Source organism: Bipolaris zeicola (assembly GCF_000523435.1).
Source record: "Bipolaris zeicola 26-R-13 unplaced genomic scaffold scaffold_79, whole genome shotgun sequence".
NCBI classification, from domain to species: Eukaryota; Fungi; Ascomycota; class Dothideomycetes; order Pleosporales; family Pleosporaceae; genus Bipolaris; species Bipolaris zeicola.
Genome location: NW_006912128.1, coordinates 94,728 through 111,596, shown reverse-complemented (window position 1 = coordinate 111,596; position 16,869 = coordinate 94,728). Strand labels below are relative to the sequence as shown.

Genomic DNA, 16,869 nt, shown 5'->3' with positions numbered 1-16,869 from the left:
CGCCGGCGAGCCGGGCCTGCCACCATCGCGCCCCTCGTCCATCACCACCGCGCACTCGGGCAGCCAGAACCGATGGTCGCAGGCCAGCCCGGCGCGACGAGGCGGCGGCATCAGCGTCTCTGGCAGCCTGAGCCACCAGAGCCGTCCCACGACCGCCGCCAGCAGAACCCATGTCCCCCTCGCTGCCCACGGCTTCTTTCGCCCCATGAGCTCTCAGCGCCTGCAACAGCAGCGCAACCAGCGCCCCACGTCGCTGCTCGGCCACAGCTCTCTGTACTCGGAGACTGCGCTGGAGCCAAACTCCAATCCCTACCGCTCCAGTACCGGCTCCACCCAGACCAACCGCGGCGTCATGACGCTGGGCCTCCACCACGAAGAGGATCTGCAGCCTCCACCTTCGCGTGGCACCGACATTACCGACAGGGACATGCCCGACCGCACCACGGCCAACTCAACTCCCACCGGCGCAGAAACTGTGCGCAGCCACGGCGAGAGCATCACGCCTCTACAGCGTCCCCGACCCCAGCACCTTAACCTGGCCAATGTCCACAGCCACGATGCCGGCAAGAACCCTCCCGCCCCTAGCAAGTCTCCGCGCTCTTTTCGTTCTAGCTTCATGATTTCCAGTCGCGAGGGCCGCTCAAACCAAATACGCCCCCATCAAGGCCACGAGAAACTCACGTCTGCCGAGCCGTCTCCCCGACTGGCGCGTAAGGAGGCCACCAAAGAGGCAGTCAAGAAGGAGTTGGGTAAAAATTACCAGTACTTTTCCGGAAACACGGCTTTCTGCTGGGGCGGTCGGCTGCAAAACACGCGCGACAGACCGGTCAATGTGGCGACGGCCATACTTATAATTCTGCCAGCCTGCCTTTTCTTCGGTTTCTCGTGCGTCCAATTCCCTTTTCAATTACTTTCGCTTCTGCTAACCTGTACAATAGGGCGCCTTGGCTCTGGCTTAATGTTTCTCCTGCGATACCCATTCTCTTTGCGTACTTGCTTCTCGTTTCCGTGTCTTCTTTCTTACATGCATCTGCTTCAGATCCCGGAGTATGTACCACGACCTTTTTTTTGACGTCTAGTATCACTAATACCCCGCCAGATACTTCCGCGGAATCTTCATCCTTTCCCCCCGCCTAATCCTAATGACGACCCGCTGAGCCTCGGTCCCCCAACGACTGAATGGACAATGGTGGTGTCTGCAACTGGTGTTAATGCCGCCATGGAGGTGCCGACCAAATACTGCAAAAGCTGCAACATTTGGCGCCCTCCACGCGCTCACCATTGTCGCGTATGCGACAACTGCATTGAGACTCAAGATCACCATTGCGTCTGGCTCAACAATTGCGTCGGTCGCCGCAACTATCGTTACTTCTTCGTCTTCGTTTGCGCCACTACTCTGTTGGCAATCTTTCTTCTCGCTGCTAGCCTAACGCACCTTTTGGTCTGGCGAACTCGAGCTGGTGTGTCCTTTGGTGCTGCCATAAACGAGTGGCGTGTGCCCTTTGCCATGTGTATATATGGACTCCTCGGCTGGATGTACCCTTTCAGTCTTGGTGCATATCACCTTTTCCTAGTTGGGAGGGGTGAGACGACCCGTGAATACCTAAATTCCCACAAGTTTCTCAAGAAGGACCGACACAGGCCCTTTACTCAGGGTTCAGTTCTGAGAAACTGGTTAGCGGTACTGCAACGTCCACGCCCACCAACGTATCTCCATTTCAAGAGGAGTTACGAACAAGGTGATCAGCGATTTGGGCCTCGCAGAGATAAGCGAACAGCCCCGTTGGCGCCAGAGCAGCAAGGAGGAGGTGTGGAAATGCAGGACGTTCGTGCTTCAGAGGTCTTTCAGGGCCCAGTAGGTCGAAATACTGTGGAAGTTGGTGCTGCTTAGATACACACGGAGATCAGCTTCTGATTTGTTTTACTATGATTAAAATAGCGGTATTGAGCTATTGTGCTTACACATCCCCTGTCCATGAGAACACTAGTCACTATGTATACGAGATATGAGGGTGAAGTCATGTGTAATTATTCAAATTTTTGCAACATGCTTGCTGTGTACATGAAAGCCCGAAGAATTGAATCGTTTCCGGAGCCAGATCAGTCGTATTGCGAGAGGGGTGGGTGGTGCTCGTAACACTGGGATGGATAAGGAACAGCCTAATTGGCCGAATGACTAGCTACATATGTTTACCTCCTCAATCCTCCGACCGTCAACCCTCACCTCTGGAACGCCGCACCTCTCGATACATGCACAGTACTTCTTGTGAACCGATCTGACTGCTGTATATAGTTTTACTGTCGTTGTCCGCTTACTGCGCGTGAACTGTGGCAGTGTTGCTTGGTGAGCGCCATTGACCCGGCCAGACCGTCGACCTCCTCAGCGCGTCAGTGCCTCGCCCCTCAAAGACAACGACCGCGACGCGCGTTACAATCTTCCTCACCAGCCAACATGGCCGAGCGCGACCTCTCGCCCACGTCGACATCTTCGACACGGTCCAACATTACCGTGCGGACAGACAAGCAGGTCGATGATCGCGCTATGTCTAGCGCGTCGCCCTCCATCTCCACGCCCCCCACGAGCCTCGGCGACGAAACCAGCGTCCTTTCCGAGATGCCCAAGATCGAACAAGTCGTTGAAAGTTTTGAGGAGGCCACCGTGGTGGAAGTGGCATGCGACGCCGCCCCGTCAGCAGAAACCCCGACTCCTGAGCAAGCCAGCAGCGAGAGCCGCCGACCCGCAAGGAGTTCGCGCAAATCCGTTACAACGTACAATGTCCAGATCCTCGCCGGAACTGCCATTCATACTCCGACAAAGTATCTCGAGAAGCATCACAAAAATGTCGTTCACGGTTCATTAGAGGCCATTATAAAGACCGAGGCGCCACCAACAAAGAGGAAATACCAAAAGCGGAAGTCTGTAGCGGCAGATGGCAGCGATCAAGCCGAAGAGCAGCTGGCTTCCGAATCCACTCAGGCAGCCAGGCGTCGCACTTCTTCACGAGTCACGGATCTTCGCAAGGAGGTGCTCCGCAACATGTCAGGAGTTGGAGAGGCAGTGTCAAACACCCTTTCAGGAGGGAAGGCGCTACTTCAGGGAGGTCTTCGGCGCAGCGCATCCGCCCCTCAGCTGAAATCATCCAAGTCAAAATCAGCCACAAATTCCCTCAAGCGCTCACGTGCTGCAGTCGAGGAGAGCGACAGCCTCCCAGACAGCGAGCCCCAAGAAATTGCAAAGCCAAAAACCAAGGTCTGGCTGAAGCAAGGTCTGTACGTAGGCCAGGATCGTGATTTTGATCCTCGTCTCTCAGAAAGCCAAAATCGCGCAAAGAAGCGGGCCAAGAAGTCCAAGGAGTCCAAGGGAACCAACGCCCTACCCCTCCCGGTTTTTGCTACCGATCGTCTTTTGAACGAAGACCCAAAACATGTATTTCGTGATTTCAAACTTCCGTTTGATACTTACCATCCTCTGCCTAGAAAAGTCAAGGTGGATGGATGGGTCAAGTTGAACAAAAGTAGGTTCGCCGGAATTAACCAAGTGGCGCGGCTAACATTACCCAGACAGATTCATTGGTGATGCATCTGCCCTCTGGAAGCGGGACAAGCAAGACACTTCTCAATGCTATTGCGATGTGGACGACGGCTGTGGAGAGTCGTGTCACAACCGTATCATGGCCTACGAATGCGATAGTACCAATTGCCCACTTACCAAAGAGCAATGCAACAATCGACCTTTTGCAGAGCTGAAGAAGCGTGCAAAGGGTAACCGCTACGACTACGGTGTAGAGGTTCTGAATACCGACGATCGCGGCTTTGGTGTGCGCGCCATGCGAACTTTTGAGCCGCATCAAATTATTGTTGAGTACGCCGGAGAAATCATCACACAGTCCGAGTGCGAGCGACGCATGAAGCAGGTGTACAAGAAAGACAAGGTGAGATCTGATTATTTTAGCCTAATTGGTTACACTAACATGTGATAGTGCTACTATCTGATGAGCTTTGATAACAAGATGATCATTGATGCAACTCGTGGAACTATTGCCCGCTTTGTTAACCACTCTTGTGAGCCCAACTGCGAGATGATCAAGTGGACTGTTGGGGGTGAGCCCCGGATGGCTTTGTTCGCTGGGTCTCGAGGAATCATGACCGGCGAAGAATTGACGTATGATTACAATTTTGAGTAAGTTTTTCCAAGTTACTACACGTTGAGGAACGATTCTAATTTAGAAAGCCCGTTTTCCCAAAAGAATATACAAGAGTGTCGATGTGGTACCGAGTCTTGCCGCGGTGTGCTCGGTCCTAAACCTAAGAAACCTGTCGAGGAAAAGTCGCTTACTTCGACACTGATCGCTGGCACGAAGCGCAAGCTTCAGGATCTGCTCGGTTCAAAAAGGGGTGGCTCTGAAAGCACTCAGAATTCGCCGAAAAAGCGGAAGCTTCTTGCTGGGAAAATCGGTTCTATCAAGGCAAGAAACAAGTTGATTGCATCGCAGACGGCCCGCGAGCAAGCTGAGCAAGAAGCGAGTGAGCATTCTCGGCAGACTGCATCTCGCGAAAACCGTGCTCTCAAGAGGTCGGCGCCAGCGGCAACGGGCCGACAGGCTCGAGCAGCCAAGTCAAGTACTACTCGTCCCACTGCTGTCAAAGTCACCACACGCCACACAACAGTTACCTTTCAGCGTAAGGTTTCGCGACCGGGCGCGTTGAAATCCGTAAAGAAGTTTTCCCGAACAGAATCCGGTGCTCGCCAAGCCGAACCGAAGCCTAAAGGCAAGAAAGGAGTCCGATCCGCCCAGCGACCTAGTACTCCCGATCGAGAGACGGGCGATAGCGCATCAGAATCCGAAGACGACCATATGTCTGTAAATATTACGCCCGCCTCTTTGCGCAGCGCGGCTAGAAAATCCGCGCAATCCAGCCCCGTTGTACGTGGACGCCCAGACGCCGAATTGCAAACAAGTGGGACTTCTCAAAAATCTAACAAAGCTAGTTTATACAGTCCGGCAAAGCTGCAGTCCGCACAAAGTAAAGCCCACAGTGTACGAGGAAGGTAGGTTAGTCGACTTGGTAGTTTATAGACGATGAATTGCTCTTAGTATATGGTGTAAAATGGTTTGATTTCGGCTCTTTCTTCTTTTTATGTTCTTCTTAGGTTACACCTATGGAAGAAAGGTAATACAGTTCTCCTTTCTTGTTAGTTAGTTTTCTTCTTGTAGCACGTACAGGATGTATTGAGAGAAAGAAGTATACGGGGTCCATAACGAGGTATCATGCTTCCATCTTTGTTTCTGGCGAAAAAAGACGGGTAGTTGGGGCGGGAGAGTGGTGTTTTCTTGTTAGCGAGTATGGTCTTTTTTTGTATGCGTCGTTTCATCTTTCTTGTTCAACAATGAAATATGTAGTTATTGGCTGAATGCCCCCACTATATTGGTGTGTGTTTGCTTCAACGCGGATTCATTTGCTGCCCCAGTTGTGACGGGTGATGGCATTTTCTTTGATACAATGCTAGACTGCGTGGTTGTTTTGCTGCCTATTCCTGAATATGCCAATATTTTCAGTTTTGTCACCAAAAATGCGGCAAGATTGTGAAGTCATCTTGTCGTTCCAAAGTTTGCATCTCCTGGCATGCATCATCCCAGGTTGTCAAATCTATAGTGTACCGCGATTGGGCTGTCAGCGCTAGTTTACAAAAATGTCACTTCGAGTACATCATCTTTAGAAAGAGTGCAACCCAAGAGCATCTAATCTCTGTTTCTAAACGTGACACCAAATCTCGTATCTATCCATTGATATCACGTGTACAGGAATTGGGTAGTCTGTATGAAATTTTAGGTTGTTTTTGAAGCCAGGATGCCTAGGTATTAACATGTGAAATGCCACACGTAAGCACTCAGTGCCCTTGACCGCTACAAAATATAGGACAGGCATTGATTGGTGGACTCACTCATGTAGCGTAACGTCATTGCAAGACCTCGTGAGGCGCGTTTTTTGCTCGAAGCAGTTGTCTACACCGCGGCACCGCTTTGGGCCTAGCGCGCCAGCAACCTCGAGCTTGCATGCTAGGGTTATGTAGTCAAGGCCGTCGACGTGAATTTGTCGCGACTTTCTCCTTCTCTTTCACTTTCTTCTTCCCTCACTATTTGTAGAGTGCTTCAAGAGCACTGCTACGCCCCCAAACTCTCCCCGCCACGCCCCTCTGCGCCTTTCTGCGCGCACACGAAGCCTCCCGCTATGGGCTCCGCCGCCGCCGTCACTGCTCGCCGTAGCTCATGATGCCCACTACCGCCCATCCCAACCCGCTTGCCTTGCACGCCCCTGCGCCTGCGACCGCCGATATGAATGGCTCTACACACCACCATCAGCAGTCGTCGCTCTCGGTGCCTGCTTCCGAGCAGTTGCGACCCAACACCGCCGTACCTGCCAATCCCTCCACAGCCAACGATGCAGACGACCCTCCACCGCCTGTCCGCCCGGCCTCGTCTGGTCACCCATCCGCTCGCCCTGGCTTTGCGCGTGCGAAAAGCGACTTTGGGCCTCGTCATGCCGTCATGCCGCCCGACGGTACCGACGAGGAGAGCATTGATGGACACTTCAAGATTCGCCATGGCTGGCACGACCAACTGAACTCAGAGGAGTACAGCAACCTGCTCACGTCCAACTTCTTCATGTACTACACCGACAAGAAGCACGAGACAGGCGGGCACCCCAAGAATGACGACGGCGCGTTTCCCGTCCAGGAATGGCGCATGCGAGACCGCCTCAAGACTGTCTCTGCTATACTCGCCCTCTGCCTTAATATCGGCGTAGATCCCCCAGATGTCATCAAGACGAATCCCTGTGCAAAGGAAGAGTGTTGGATTGACCCCACCGTCACTTCACAGACACCGGGTCACACACCTATGAATCAGATTGGCAAGGCCCTACAGACGCAGTACGAGCAGCTTAGCATGCGCACGCGCTACAAGTTGCTGCTCGACCCTACAACAGAAGAGACAAGAAAGTACACATCGACGTTGAGGCGCAATGCCCGCAATGAGCGCGTCTTGTTCCACTACAATGGTCACGGTGTGCCCAAACCTACATCATCGGGTGAAATCTGGGTGTTTAACAGAAACTACACTCAGTACATACCCTTGTCGCTCTACGACTTGCAATCCTGGATCGGCGCCCCCAGTCTTTTTGTCTATGACTGTTCTGACGCCGGTCTCATAATCAGCAACTTCAATCGCTTTGCTGAAAAGCACCAGGCAGAATTTGAGGAAGCCCGTCGTAGGGACCCAAGCGTCGAGCACGTCGATTTTGCCGATTGTATCCATCTTGCAGCATGCAGGGAAAAAGAGTCACTTCCCACAAACCCAGAACTTCCGGCCGACGTCTTCACTTCCTGTCTGACCGACCCTATCACCATGGCCGTGCGATTTTTCATATTGCAGAACCCCCTTCCAACCAAAGTCAGCCTTCGAGATGCTCATAACATTCCAGGCAAGGTCTCCGAGCGTAGAACGCCTATTGGTGAATTGAACTGGATATTCACAGCCATTACTGACACCATTGCGTGGAACTCTCTCTCCAAACCCTTGTTCAAGAAGCTGTTCCGTCAGGATTTGATGGTCGCCGCTCTTTTCCGCAACTACCTTCTTGCACAGCGCGTCATGCGTGCCTACCACTGTCACCCTGTGTCGCATCCTGAAATTCCCCAAACACATGATCACCCGCTATGGCGCAGCTGGGACCTTGCTGTTGAACTCATTTTGGCCCAACTGCCAGCTCTTCAAGCTGAAGCTCGCGGTGAACGTGAGTACAACTACAAACACTCTGATTTCTTCTCGGAGCAGTTAACTGCTTTCGAGGTCTACTTGACCCAGGGTGCAGTCGAACAAAAAGTACCAGAACAGCTTCCCATAGTGCTACAAGTACTGCTGAGTCAGGTCCACCGACTGCGTGCTCTCATCTTGCTCTCGAGCTTCCTTGACCATGGTCCTTGGGCTGTGAATCTCGCACTCAGCATTGGCATTTTCCCATATGTGCTAAAACTACTGCAATCACAAGCCAATGAGCTCAAACCAGTCATGGTCTTCATCTGGGCCCGCATTCTTGCCGTAGATCAGTCTTGCCAGGCTGATCTTCTCAAAGATAATGGTTATCAATATTTCATCAGCATATTCAACCCCAATTCTGGTATATTGCTACAAAAAACCTGTCATACTGTCCATAAGCTAAGTGAAAACAGGGATTCCAATTCAAAATGCCAGCGAACACCGTGCAATGTGCGCCTTTATTATTTCCATGTTCTGCAAAGATTACAACCAGGGACAACGCGCCTCGCTTAACACAGAGCTGGTTGAGAGTTGCTTGGACCATCTCAAAGACATGCAAAATCCATTGCTGAGGCAGTGGTCGTGTCTCTGCTTGAGTAAACTCTGGGTAAACTACGAGGAAGCAAAGTGGGTCGGCATACGATGCATGGCACATGAGCGGCTATGCGAACTTGTCGTGGACCCTGTTGCTGAAGTCCGGGCTGCAATGTTGCATGCCTTGGCATCGTTCCTAGGTATTCGCGATGTTACACCACAGGTGGCTAACATTGAAGAATCCATCGCCTCCATGATCCTGGTCATGACGATGGATGGTAATAGCATGGTCCGAAAGGAATTACTCATCTTCTTTTCAACATTCGTCGCTCGTTACAAGAGCCGCTTCATTGTCGCTGCATTTGAACAATTCTCGGAAGAGAACACCGATTCAAGTGCAAAGCAATCGGATGACAAGACTGGCGACTCATTATACATGAAGAGCCGAACAGGCACCACAGGTATCTCCGAGTCGACATCCTGCTCACAAAACACCATCTACTCGGCAATATGGAAGGAACTGTTGGTCATGTCGGTCGATCCGTATCCAGAAATTGCGCGCGATGCTGGAATTGTGGTTGATTACATTCTGATGGCATTGATGGATTCGTCTCTGGCCAAGTTTGTACAACCGCAGTTGGATGAGACTCTCCAACACGTGCCAGCCCCTCGTCCAATGCGCCGTGTAGTAGACGAAGGCCCCGCCCCTCAAAAACAATCGAATCCCCCGACACCCACAAAAGACTCCACATACTTGTCTCTTTTTGGCGGCATCAGGAAATCGACAAGCGTGGGTGCTTCGCTTAAGAGCCTGTGGGCCAGTCATGATTCCGCCGGTCCCAAGCAGGGCTCGTTGGGAAGGACTGGTACAGAGAGTTCTCAGATGTCTACTGCATCACGCCCCCAAACACCGGAGAAGTACAACGCCGATGAGCAGCCAACATCTCGGGGGTTCAAGAACCGCAATTTGGCAGAAAAGCCAGAAATACCACTGAAGAGTGTATTCTTTGAATGGTCTGTGGAATACTTTAGGGAGCCCCAGATGAAGCCGACCGAAGCCGACGAGCCGGGCAGCACAGATTACAATGGCAGACTTTGGCGCAGGAACCGCAACGATAAGATCATTGCTGAGACCCAGCCGCTCAAAGACATTGCCATCTCCAATCGCTGGGATGTACCCCGCGGATATGTCGATAATCTCAGCCAACCTGCAAAGATGTTCTTCCACCAATTCGAAGATCATCTTGTCGTGACCGATACGCGAGATACTGTCAATATTTTTGATTACTCAAAGTCCGTCAATCGCATCAACAGCTTCTCCAACGGGAACCCACCTGAATCAAGAATAACTGATGTACGGTTCATCAACGAAGATGACCAGGCACTGTTGATGACTGGATCGTCTGATGGTGTCATCAAAATATTCCGCAATTATGATCGAAAGGGAGAAACGGAACTAGTTACTGGATTCCGAGCCCTGACAGATCTTGTCTCTAGCAACAAGAATGCCGGACTAGTATTTGACTGGCAGCAAGGTAGGGGCTTGATCTTAGTCGCTGGTGATGTCAAAGTCATTCGAGTGTGGAATGCTGGGACTGAAGTGTGCACAAATGTGAGTTGCATTTTGTGATTAATTCGTTTACTATGACTGACTTTTATAGGACCTCCCGGCGCGATCTGGTTCTTGCATCACATCATTGACGTCCGACCAAGTGGAGGGCGACGTGTTTGTTGCTGGCTTTGGCGATGGTGCCATACGTGTGTACGACCAGCGCCAAAAGCCTGCTACCGCCATGGTCAAAGTTTGGAAAGAACACAAGCAATGGATCACCAACGTGCATCTACAACGTGGAGGACAGCGTGAACTTGTAAGCGGCTGCCGTGGCGGTGAAATCAAGCTGTGGGACATCCGCTGGGACCGGAGTGTGAAGACCATCCAGGCTACTTCCGATACTCTGAGAACTCTGAGTGTCCATGAACATGCCCCTGTATTTGCGACGTAAGTTTCTCTCACCACTACTATGATAACCCAACATACTAACGTCACAGTGGCACACAACGACACCGAGTCAAAATCTTTAATATCAACAATGGCCAACCCGTATCACACCTTGAGCCGTACTCTGGCTTCCTTCGCGACCGCTCCTCTCCCATCTCTGTTACCGCTTTCCACCCTCATCGGCTGATGATTGCCGCAGCGGCAGCACACGACACTCATGTCAACATTTTCTCGTGTCACGAGCCCAAGAATGCTACTGTCAAAACAGTGAAGCTTTGGGATGGAGGTGCTACTGCATCAAGTCGATCATCCATACACGGTTGATCAAGATTTCTACTATCTTTTTGTTTGGTGCTTGGGGAGGGAGGATGTTGTGATAGTCGCAGGATTGCACAGTGGGTTATGTCTTTCTATAGAGCATACAGCGGGGCTCATGGAAGACCCATTTTGTTATTATACCCACCCACATTAATAAATAATACGGTATGAAGTAATGCATGCATTGTTAACCAGTTTTGCTCGCCATGCTGTGAGTAAAGTATCCATTGGGTGTGCTCGAGCCACAGAGCGCGGTGGCTGGGGTGCCTATGACGCTGCGGGGATGGCGGGGCTGTGATTCATTCATGTATGCCCCACTATCGAATTCCGACTGACAATTCCACACCACGCAGCTTTGGAACGCGACCTATAGCTTAGAACACCAGACACAACCACAATGAGTGACGCACCACCAGCCGGCGGCGAAGCGCCCTCCAAGAATGCGTTGAAGAAGGCGCAGAAGGAGAAGGAGAAGGTCGGACTCTGTTTTTTTGCTTTGCATTGGATCGACTGACATTTGCGCAGGCGGAGAAGAAGGCCGCAGCAAAAGCCCGCGAACTCGCTGAGCGCACTAAGAAGGAAGCGGATGACGCTGCCGATGTCTCTGTTGGCTCATACGGCGAGCTTCCCCTGATTGGATCCAAAGACTACAAGCCTACAGGAACTCCTCGCACCGACCTCACTGCCATTGCCGACAATGAGGACAAGGAGATCACATTCCGGTGCTGGGTAGAGAATGCAAGAGTTCAATCAGCCAAGCTGGCGTTCCTGAACCTGCGCCAGAACCTCAACACCGTCCAGGCTGTCGTTGCGGCCAGCGACAAGCTCAGCAAGCAGATGGTCAAGTTCTGCGGCAACGTCAGCACTGAGAGCACTCTGGTTGTTACAGGCCTCGTCAAGCGAGTCAAGGAGCCCATCAAGAGCGCGACCATTAGCAATTTTGAGATCCACGTCCAAAAGCTGTTCGTCGAGGCCAGTGCCGAGATTCCACTACCTCTCCAGGTATCTGATGCCGAACGACCCATGCCTACCGACACGGCGGCAGAGGAGGGCGAGAAAGAGGGAGAAGGAGACGAGCGTCCGCTTGTCAGTTTGAACACAAGGTTGAACAACAGGACACTTGATCTCCGGGCCAAGATCAACCAGTCAATTTTCGTCATCAAGAGCGGCGTATGTGCCCTGTTCCAGGAGTTCCTCTCAAAGAAGGGCTTCGTCCTAGTCCACACACCAAAGATTCTGTATGTGGCCCCTATTTTCTATTCATACTTGCGCTGATAAAGTATCAAGTGGAGCTGCTTCTGAAGGAGGAGCGAACGTCTTTGAGCTGAAATACTTTGGTCGTCCCGCCTACCTTGCCCAGTCACCACAATTCTACAAGCAGATGCTGATCGCATCCCGCTTCCAGAAAGTCATGGAGATTGGTCCCGTGTTCCGTGCCGAGAACTCCAACACTGCTCGCCATTTGACAGAGTTTACCGGTCTCGATCTGGAGATGGAGTTCCAAGAGAACTACCACGAGGTCATGAGCGTCTTGGAAGATCTCATGCTCTTCATCTTCAACGAACTCAACGCACGCTACAGCAAAGAGACAGAGCTCGTCAGGGGCGTCTACCACGTTGAGCCATTCAAGCTGCCTGAGTCTGGAAAGGTACCCAGGATTCCCTTCCAGGAGGGTATCAAGATGCTTCGCGAGGCTGGAGAGGAGCTCGGCGATTATGATGACCTGACGTAAGTTCAATCCACCTTCTACCCATCGGTCCATATCTAATATGTTGCATAGAACCCCACAAGAAAAGCACCTCGGCCGTCTTGTCCTCGAAAAATACGGTACTGACTTCTACACGCTCGACCAGTTCCCGCTCGCCATTCGTCCCGCGTACACAATGCCATCGCCCGCCGATCCCAACCTCTCCAACTCATACGACATGTTTATGCGCGGTCAAGAAATCTGCTCAGGCGCACAACGTATTCACTCGTCCGCTCTCCTCGCTGAGCAGATGCGCAAGCACGACCCCCCGATTGACCCTGCAGGCGCGGGAACAAAGGACTATGTCGACTGCTTCAAGTATGGTTGCCCGCCACATGCTGGAGGTGGTTTCGGTCTAGAACGTATTGTACAGTTCTGGCTGGGTCTGCCGAATATTCGCATGTGCAGCTTGTTCCCACGTGACCCTCAGAGAGTTGTGCCTTAGACGTGTTGTTGAGGTCGTGTGAAGGGTTTAGCGAAGGACAATATGCATATTGCGACATCAAGGGTGTGTGTTTGTAGTAAAACTGGATAACAGAAATTTAGAATATCCGTCGCAAAAGATGAAAGCAGAATCTTTTTCTTGGGAGTTTGATTATTTGAAAATATATGCGGTGAGGAAAGCTATTTGGCCACTATGTGATTACCTGCTTTTAGCTCTATTTCATTTGTTGGGTATTATTGCCTCCTAGTGCTCCTTGCTAGAAATGTATTACATGTAAATGGTAACCCAACTACTTTGGGGCCGGCTACTTCTTTCTTAGCATCTTGTCCCGCCAAAGGAAAACCCGTCATTTCAACAGATTTCCTAATCGAACTATGACCTAGGGCTGGTGGTGAAGGGAACCAGTGCCTTCTCTTGTGATTAATGAGCCTTGGTCCGTTGATAAGGAGAGGTAATTGCGACTCACGCCAGTTCCCTAGTCTCGTCGTGGTAGGCGTGAGTATAATGCGAGGTCGATTTTTACGCGTCACGTCCCTCCTCTTGGCTTGAACGATGCTGCCGTCAGCTCTAAAATCTTCTCTGACGCCGACGTGTCGAGCAAATGCTCTCTTCTTTCAGAAATGCATCCCATCGACCAGCCCTGCCTTACGAACAAAGCTTCAGCGTCGCACCCGCTAGCTTCTTCTGTCCCTCCTCTCCCAACGCCTTCTCATCAACCTCCTGTATCGCCTTGCCAATCGCCAGCGTCACCCTCACACTCCCCGCATCCACATGCACCAACCCATTCCTTCCTACCGTGACCTCGAACCCAATCTTCGCACCCAGCGTCTCCAGCAGCGTAATCCCACCACGCGCAGCAAGCATGCGCCTCGCCATTCCCAAGCTCACCTTGAACACCATACCACCCTTCAACAAGCCAAGCCCTTCGCTTTTACCGGTAGAAGGGTCCACGCAGGTGAGTTCGGGGGGCAGGTCTTTGCCTGCGCTTGCGACGCGGCAGTACACAAGCGAGTTTGGGGGGAGCTGGGGGCGCGTTTTCTTTGTCGCGCCTTCGAAGGCGAGGTGGGGGAGAGTGGCGGGCGGGGTGGAGGGAGTGAGGAGGCAGTTGAAGGTTTCGGCGGCGGAGCTGGAAACGGTGGCTATGACGAGGTCGCCTGTGTAGGGGAGGTACTGGTGTAGGTATTAGATGAGTTGGGAGGGTTTAACTAGGGATAGAGGGGGCGATTTACTCTTCCGCTGTTGAATTCGATCGAGGCTGCATTCTTCCTGTTGTCGGTGACCAGGGCGCCTGCAATAGTGGCTGTGACGGTGTCTGGAGGTATATGGCGTAGACCGGGTCCAATTGTCAATGTCTTTTTCTTGCCTGTACCCTGAGGCAAAGCGCTTTTTGGGATTTCATCGCCTGGGAGCACGATTGTTGGTGATACAGCCATGGCGAAGGTGGGTATATGGTGTTGTAGTAAAGTACTAACTTTTTGGTGGTTGAAGCAAGCATGTGCAGTGAGCTCATTCCGAAGTGCGCCCGTGCGCTTCCGAGAAAAATGCACCTCCGTACCTCGACGCCGAACAAGAGTGGAATTTCCTTAGCCGCGAAAAGAAATCGACTTTACACGCGCTACGACTTGACGACAAAGCAACCCAGACAGCCCTTTTTGCCCCTATTTATTCGCTTGAATTGGGCAATTGTCTGCATCGTGGTGACATTTTGTCATTCTTTTTTTTTTCGTCAAAGATAAGACTCGCTTCCCCCGCGCAAGATGAGTGCACAAGCAGACCCCGCGCAGCGGGTTGCGATAGGAATCTCCTTTGGCAACTCGTACAGCTCTATTGCCTTTACCACTGGTGTAAGTATTCCTCAATAGACATGATGAATACTGAGACACGACTGACACCAATGTAGGAGGGCAAGGCAGAAGTTATTGCCAACGAAGACGGAGGTGCGCCGCCTTGATGCTCGCCCACATTCTCTCGCCAATACTAATCTTTGCACAAAGACCGCCAGATTCCCACCGCCCTGTCCTACGTCGAGGGCGAAGAACTCCACGGTGGCCAGGCCAAGCCCCAGATTGTCCGCAATGCAAAGAACACTGTCGCATACTTTCGCGATTTCCTCGGTCAAGAGTATGGCTCTCTGTTCCCATCCTCTGTGTGTGTTCCAACATGGCTGACGCTATCCAAGTTACAAGTCGATAGACCCCTCGCCATGCCACCAGTCGGCCCACCCCATCGAGCACGAGAACAGCATTGCGTTCAGCATCCGCGACGGCACTGAGGAGCAGGAAAACACCATTTCCATTGTCGATATCACTACGCGTCACCTTAAGAGACTACGAACCTCTGCCTCTGACTACCTTGGAAAGGATGTCAACGCTGCTGTCATCACCGTTCCCACAAACTTCTCTGACGCCCAGAAGGAGGCGCTCAAGAAGGCTTCAACAAGTGCTGGTATGGAGGTCCTGCAATTCATCAGCGAGCCCACCGCCGCTGTCCTGGCCTACGACGCTCGCCCCGGTGCGCAGCTCGCGGACAAGGTCGTCGTCGTTGCCGACCTGGGTGGCACCCGTGCCGATGTTGCTGTTGTCGCATCCCGTGGCGGCATCTACACCATCTTGGCCACAGTTCACGACTACGATGTCAGTGGCTTCAAGCTCGACCAGGTCCTCATGGACCACTTTGCCAAGGAATTCATGAAGAAGCACAAGTCCGCCGGTGACCCCAGGGAAAACGATCGATCGCTGGCCAAGCTGAAGCTCGAGTGCGAGGCTGTCAAGAAGGCCCTCTCTATTGGTACCACAGCAAACTTCTCCGTCGAGAGCTTAGTAGGTGGCGTCGACTACACTGCCACCATTAACCGTACCCGATATGACCTCCTGGGCAACAAGCTATTTGGTGCCTTTGCTCGTCTCGTCACCCACGCGGTTGAGAAGGCCAAGTTGGATCCTCTCGACGTATCCGAAATTGTACTGGCTGGTGGAAACTCTCACACACCAAAGGTCGCCTCTACTGTAGGCGCAGCCTTCCCTGAGTCTACTGTTGTCCTGGCTCCCTCCACGTCTCCCTCAGCTATCAACCCTTCAGAGCTGGCTGTCCGTGGTGCTGCCATCCAAGCCAGCCTTATCCAGGAATTCGAGCTCGAGGACATTGAGCAGAGCACCCACCCCATGGTCACCGTCACTCCTCACCTTTCCACCGCAGTCGGTGTACTGTGCATCTCTGGTGATGAGTCTTCTGGTGTCTTCCACCCCATTGTCGACGCAGAGACACCACTGCCTGTCCGACGAACTGCGACCATCTCGACCCCACGCGAAGGTGGCGACGTGCTTATCAAGCTTGCCGAGGGATCAAGGCACATCAAGGTTACCAAGCCAGAGCCCAAGCCCAAGGCTGAGAAGAATGAGGATGACGAGGAGGACAGCGACGAGGATGAGAGCGAGGAAGAGGAGGAAGAGCTGAGGGAAAAGACATGGAAGGTCGGTCAGGCCCTCAGCGAGGCCGCCATCCGTGGCGTCAAGAAGGGCGCAAAGGTCGAGGTCCAAATCAACATTGGAGCTGACTTGAGCATAAATGCTATCTTCCGCGAGGTCGGAGGAAAGGGTGGTGTGCGTGGTACTGTCCAAGGAAGCAAAGTGAATGGTAGCGCATAAATGGGGAGTTGTTTGGATTGAGTCCCAACTTTCGCCCCCTAACGATTTACACATTCAATCTCTTAAGCGACGGCAATGCACGGCATACAAGGCTAGACTTTTTTGTCGCTTTTCTCTATATTCTAGGTTATAGGTGTCTGCGAAAAAATTTAGGATTTATAGACGCGTGGTATTTGCTGAGTTTGAGACTGTGCAATGTCTGGGGCTTGGTGATGTGTGAATACTGAAGTTACTGCAGTCTGTTATCAGTGATTCTGGCGCCGAGATGGGCATTTAGATGCCCGTACTACTGTATCAAGGGAGACTATGACTTGTTTTGAGTGGTTCCTGAGTAAGATTTCGCTGTCATGTGATAGCCGTATTGA

The 16,869-nt window shown here is 52.1% G+C and overlaps 6 protein-coding genes across 6 annotated transcripts; 5 read left to right on the top strand and 1 right to left on the bottom strand.

Annotated features, from left to right (window-relative positions):
- On the top strand, positions 1-1,891 carry COCCADRAFT_96899 (uncharacterized protein; the record flags this gene model as incomplete). The annotated part of the gene is made up of 3 exons (XM_007714377.1): positions 1-885; positions 939-1,047; positions 1,100-1,891. Coding segments are annotated over 3 exons (1,786 nt in total), but the record flags the coding sequence as incomplete, so codon positions are not given.
- A 561-nt stretch (positions 1,892-2,452) lies between these two features.
- COCCADRAFT_5288 (uncharacterized protein) lies at positions 2,453-5,029 on the top strand (the record flags this gene model as incomplete). The annotated part of the gene is made up of 5 exons (XM_007714333.1): positions 2,453-3,515; positions 3,562-3,932; positions 3,981-4,180; positions 4,232-4,925; positions 4,991-5,029. The coding sequence occupies 5 exons, from the start codon at positions 2,453-2,455 to the stop codon at positions 5,027-5,029; spliced, it is 2,367 nt and encodes a 788-aa protein (XP_007712523.1).
- Positions 5,030-6,269: 1,240 nt separating this feature from the next.
- On the top strand, positions 6,270-10,674 carry COCCADRAFT_96756 (uncharacterized protein; the record flags this gene model as incomplete). Its single annotated transcript, XM_007714376.1, has 4 exons — positions 6,270-8,178; positions 8,231-9,963; positions 10,013-10,350; positions 10,401-10,674. The coding sequence occupies 4 exons, from the start codon at positions 6,270-6,272 to the stop codon at positions 10,672-10,674; spliced, it is 4,254 nt and encodes a 1,417-aa protein (XP_007712566.1).
- Positions 10,675-11,065: 391 nt separating this feature from the next.
- Positions 11,066-12,860, top strand: COCCADRAFT_96845 (uncharacterized protein; the record flags this gene model as incomplete). The annotated part of the gene is made up of 4 exons (XM_007714375.1): positions 11,066-11,143; positions 11,194-11,906; positions 11,956-12,396; positions 12,449-12,860. 4 exons carry the CDS (start codon positions 11,066-11,068, stop codon positions 12,858-12,860), a joined length of 1,644 nt encoding a protein of 547 aa, XP_007712565.1.
- Positions 12,861-13,505: 645 nt separating this feature from the next.
- On the bottom strand, positions 13,506-14,293 carry COCCADRAFT_37023 (uncharacterized protein; the record flags this gene model as incomplete). Its single annotated transcript, XM_007714374.1, has 2 exons — positions 13,506-14,030; positions 14,090-14,293. The coding sequence occupies 2 exons, from the start codon at positions 14,291-14,293 to the stop codon at positions 13,506-13,508; spliced, it is 729 nt and encodes a 242-aa protein (XP_007712564.1).
- A 324-nt stretch (positions 14,294-14,617) lies between these two features.
- On the top strand, positions 14,618-16,504 carry COCCADRAFT_5284 (uncharacterized protein; the record flags this gene model as incomplete). Its single annotated transcript, XM_007714332.1, has 4 exons — positions 14,618-14,704; positions 14,761-14,797; positions 14,855-14,981; positions 15,040-16,504. The coding sequence occupies 4 exons, from the start codon at positions 14,618-14,620 to the stop codon at positions 16,502-16,504; spliced, it is 1,716 nt and encodes a 571-aa protein (XP_007712522.1).
- Positions 16,505-16,869: the final 365 nt, after the last annotated feature.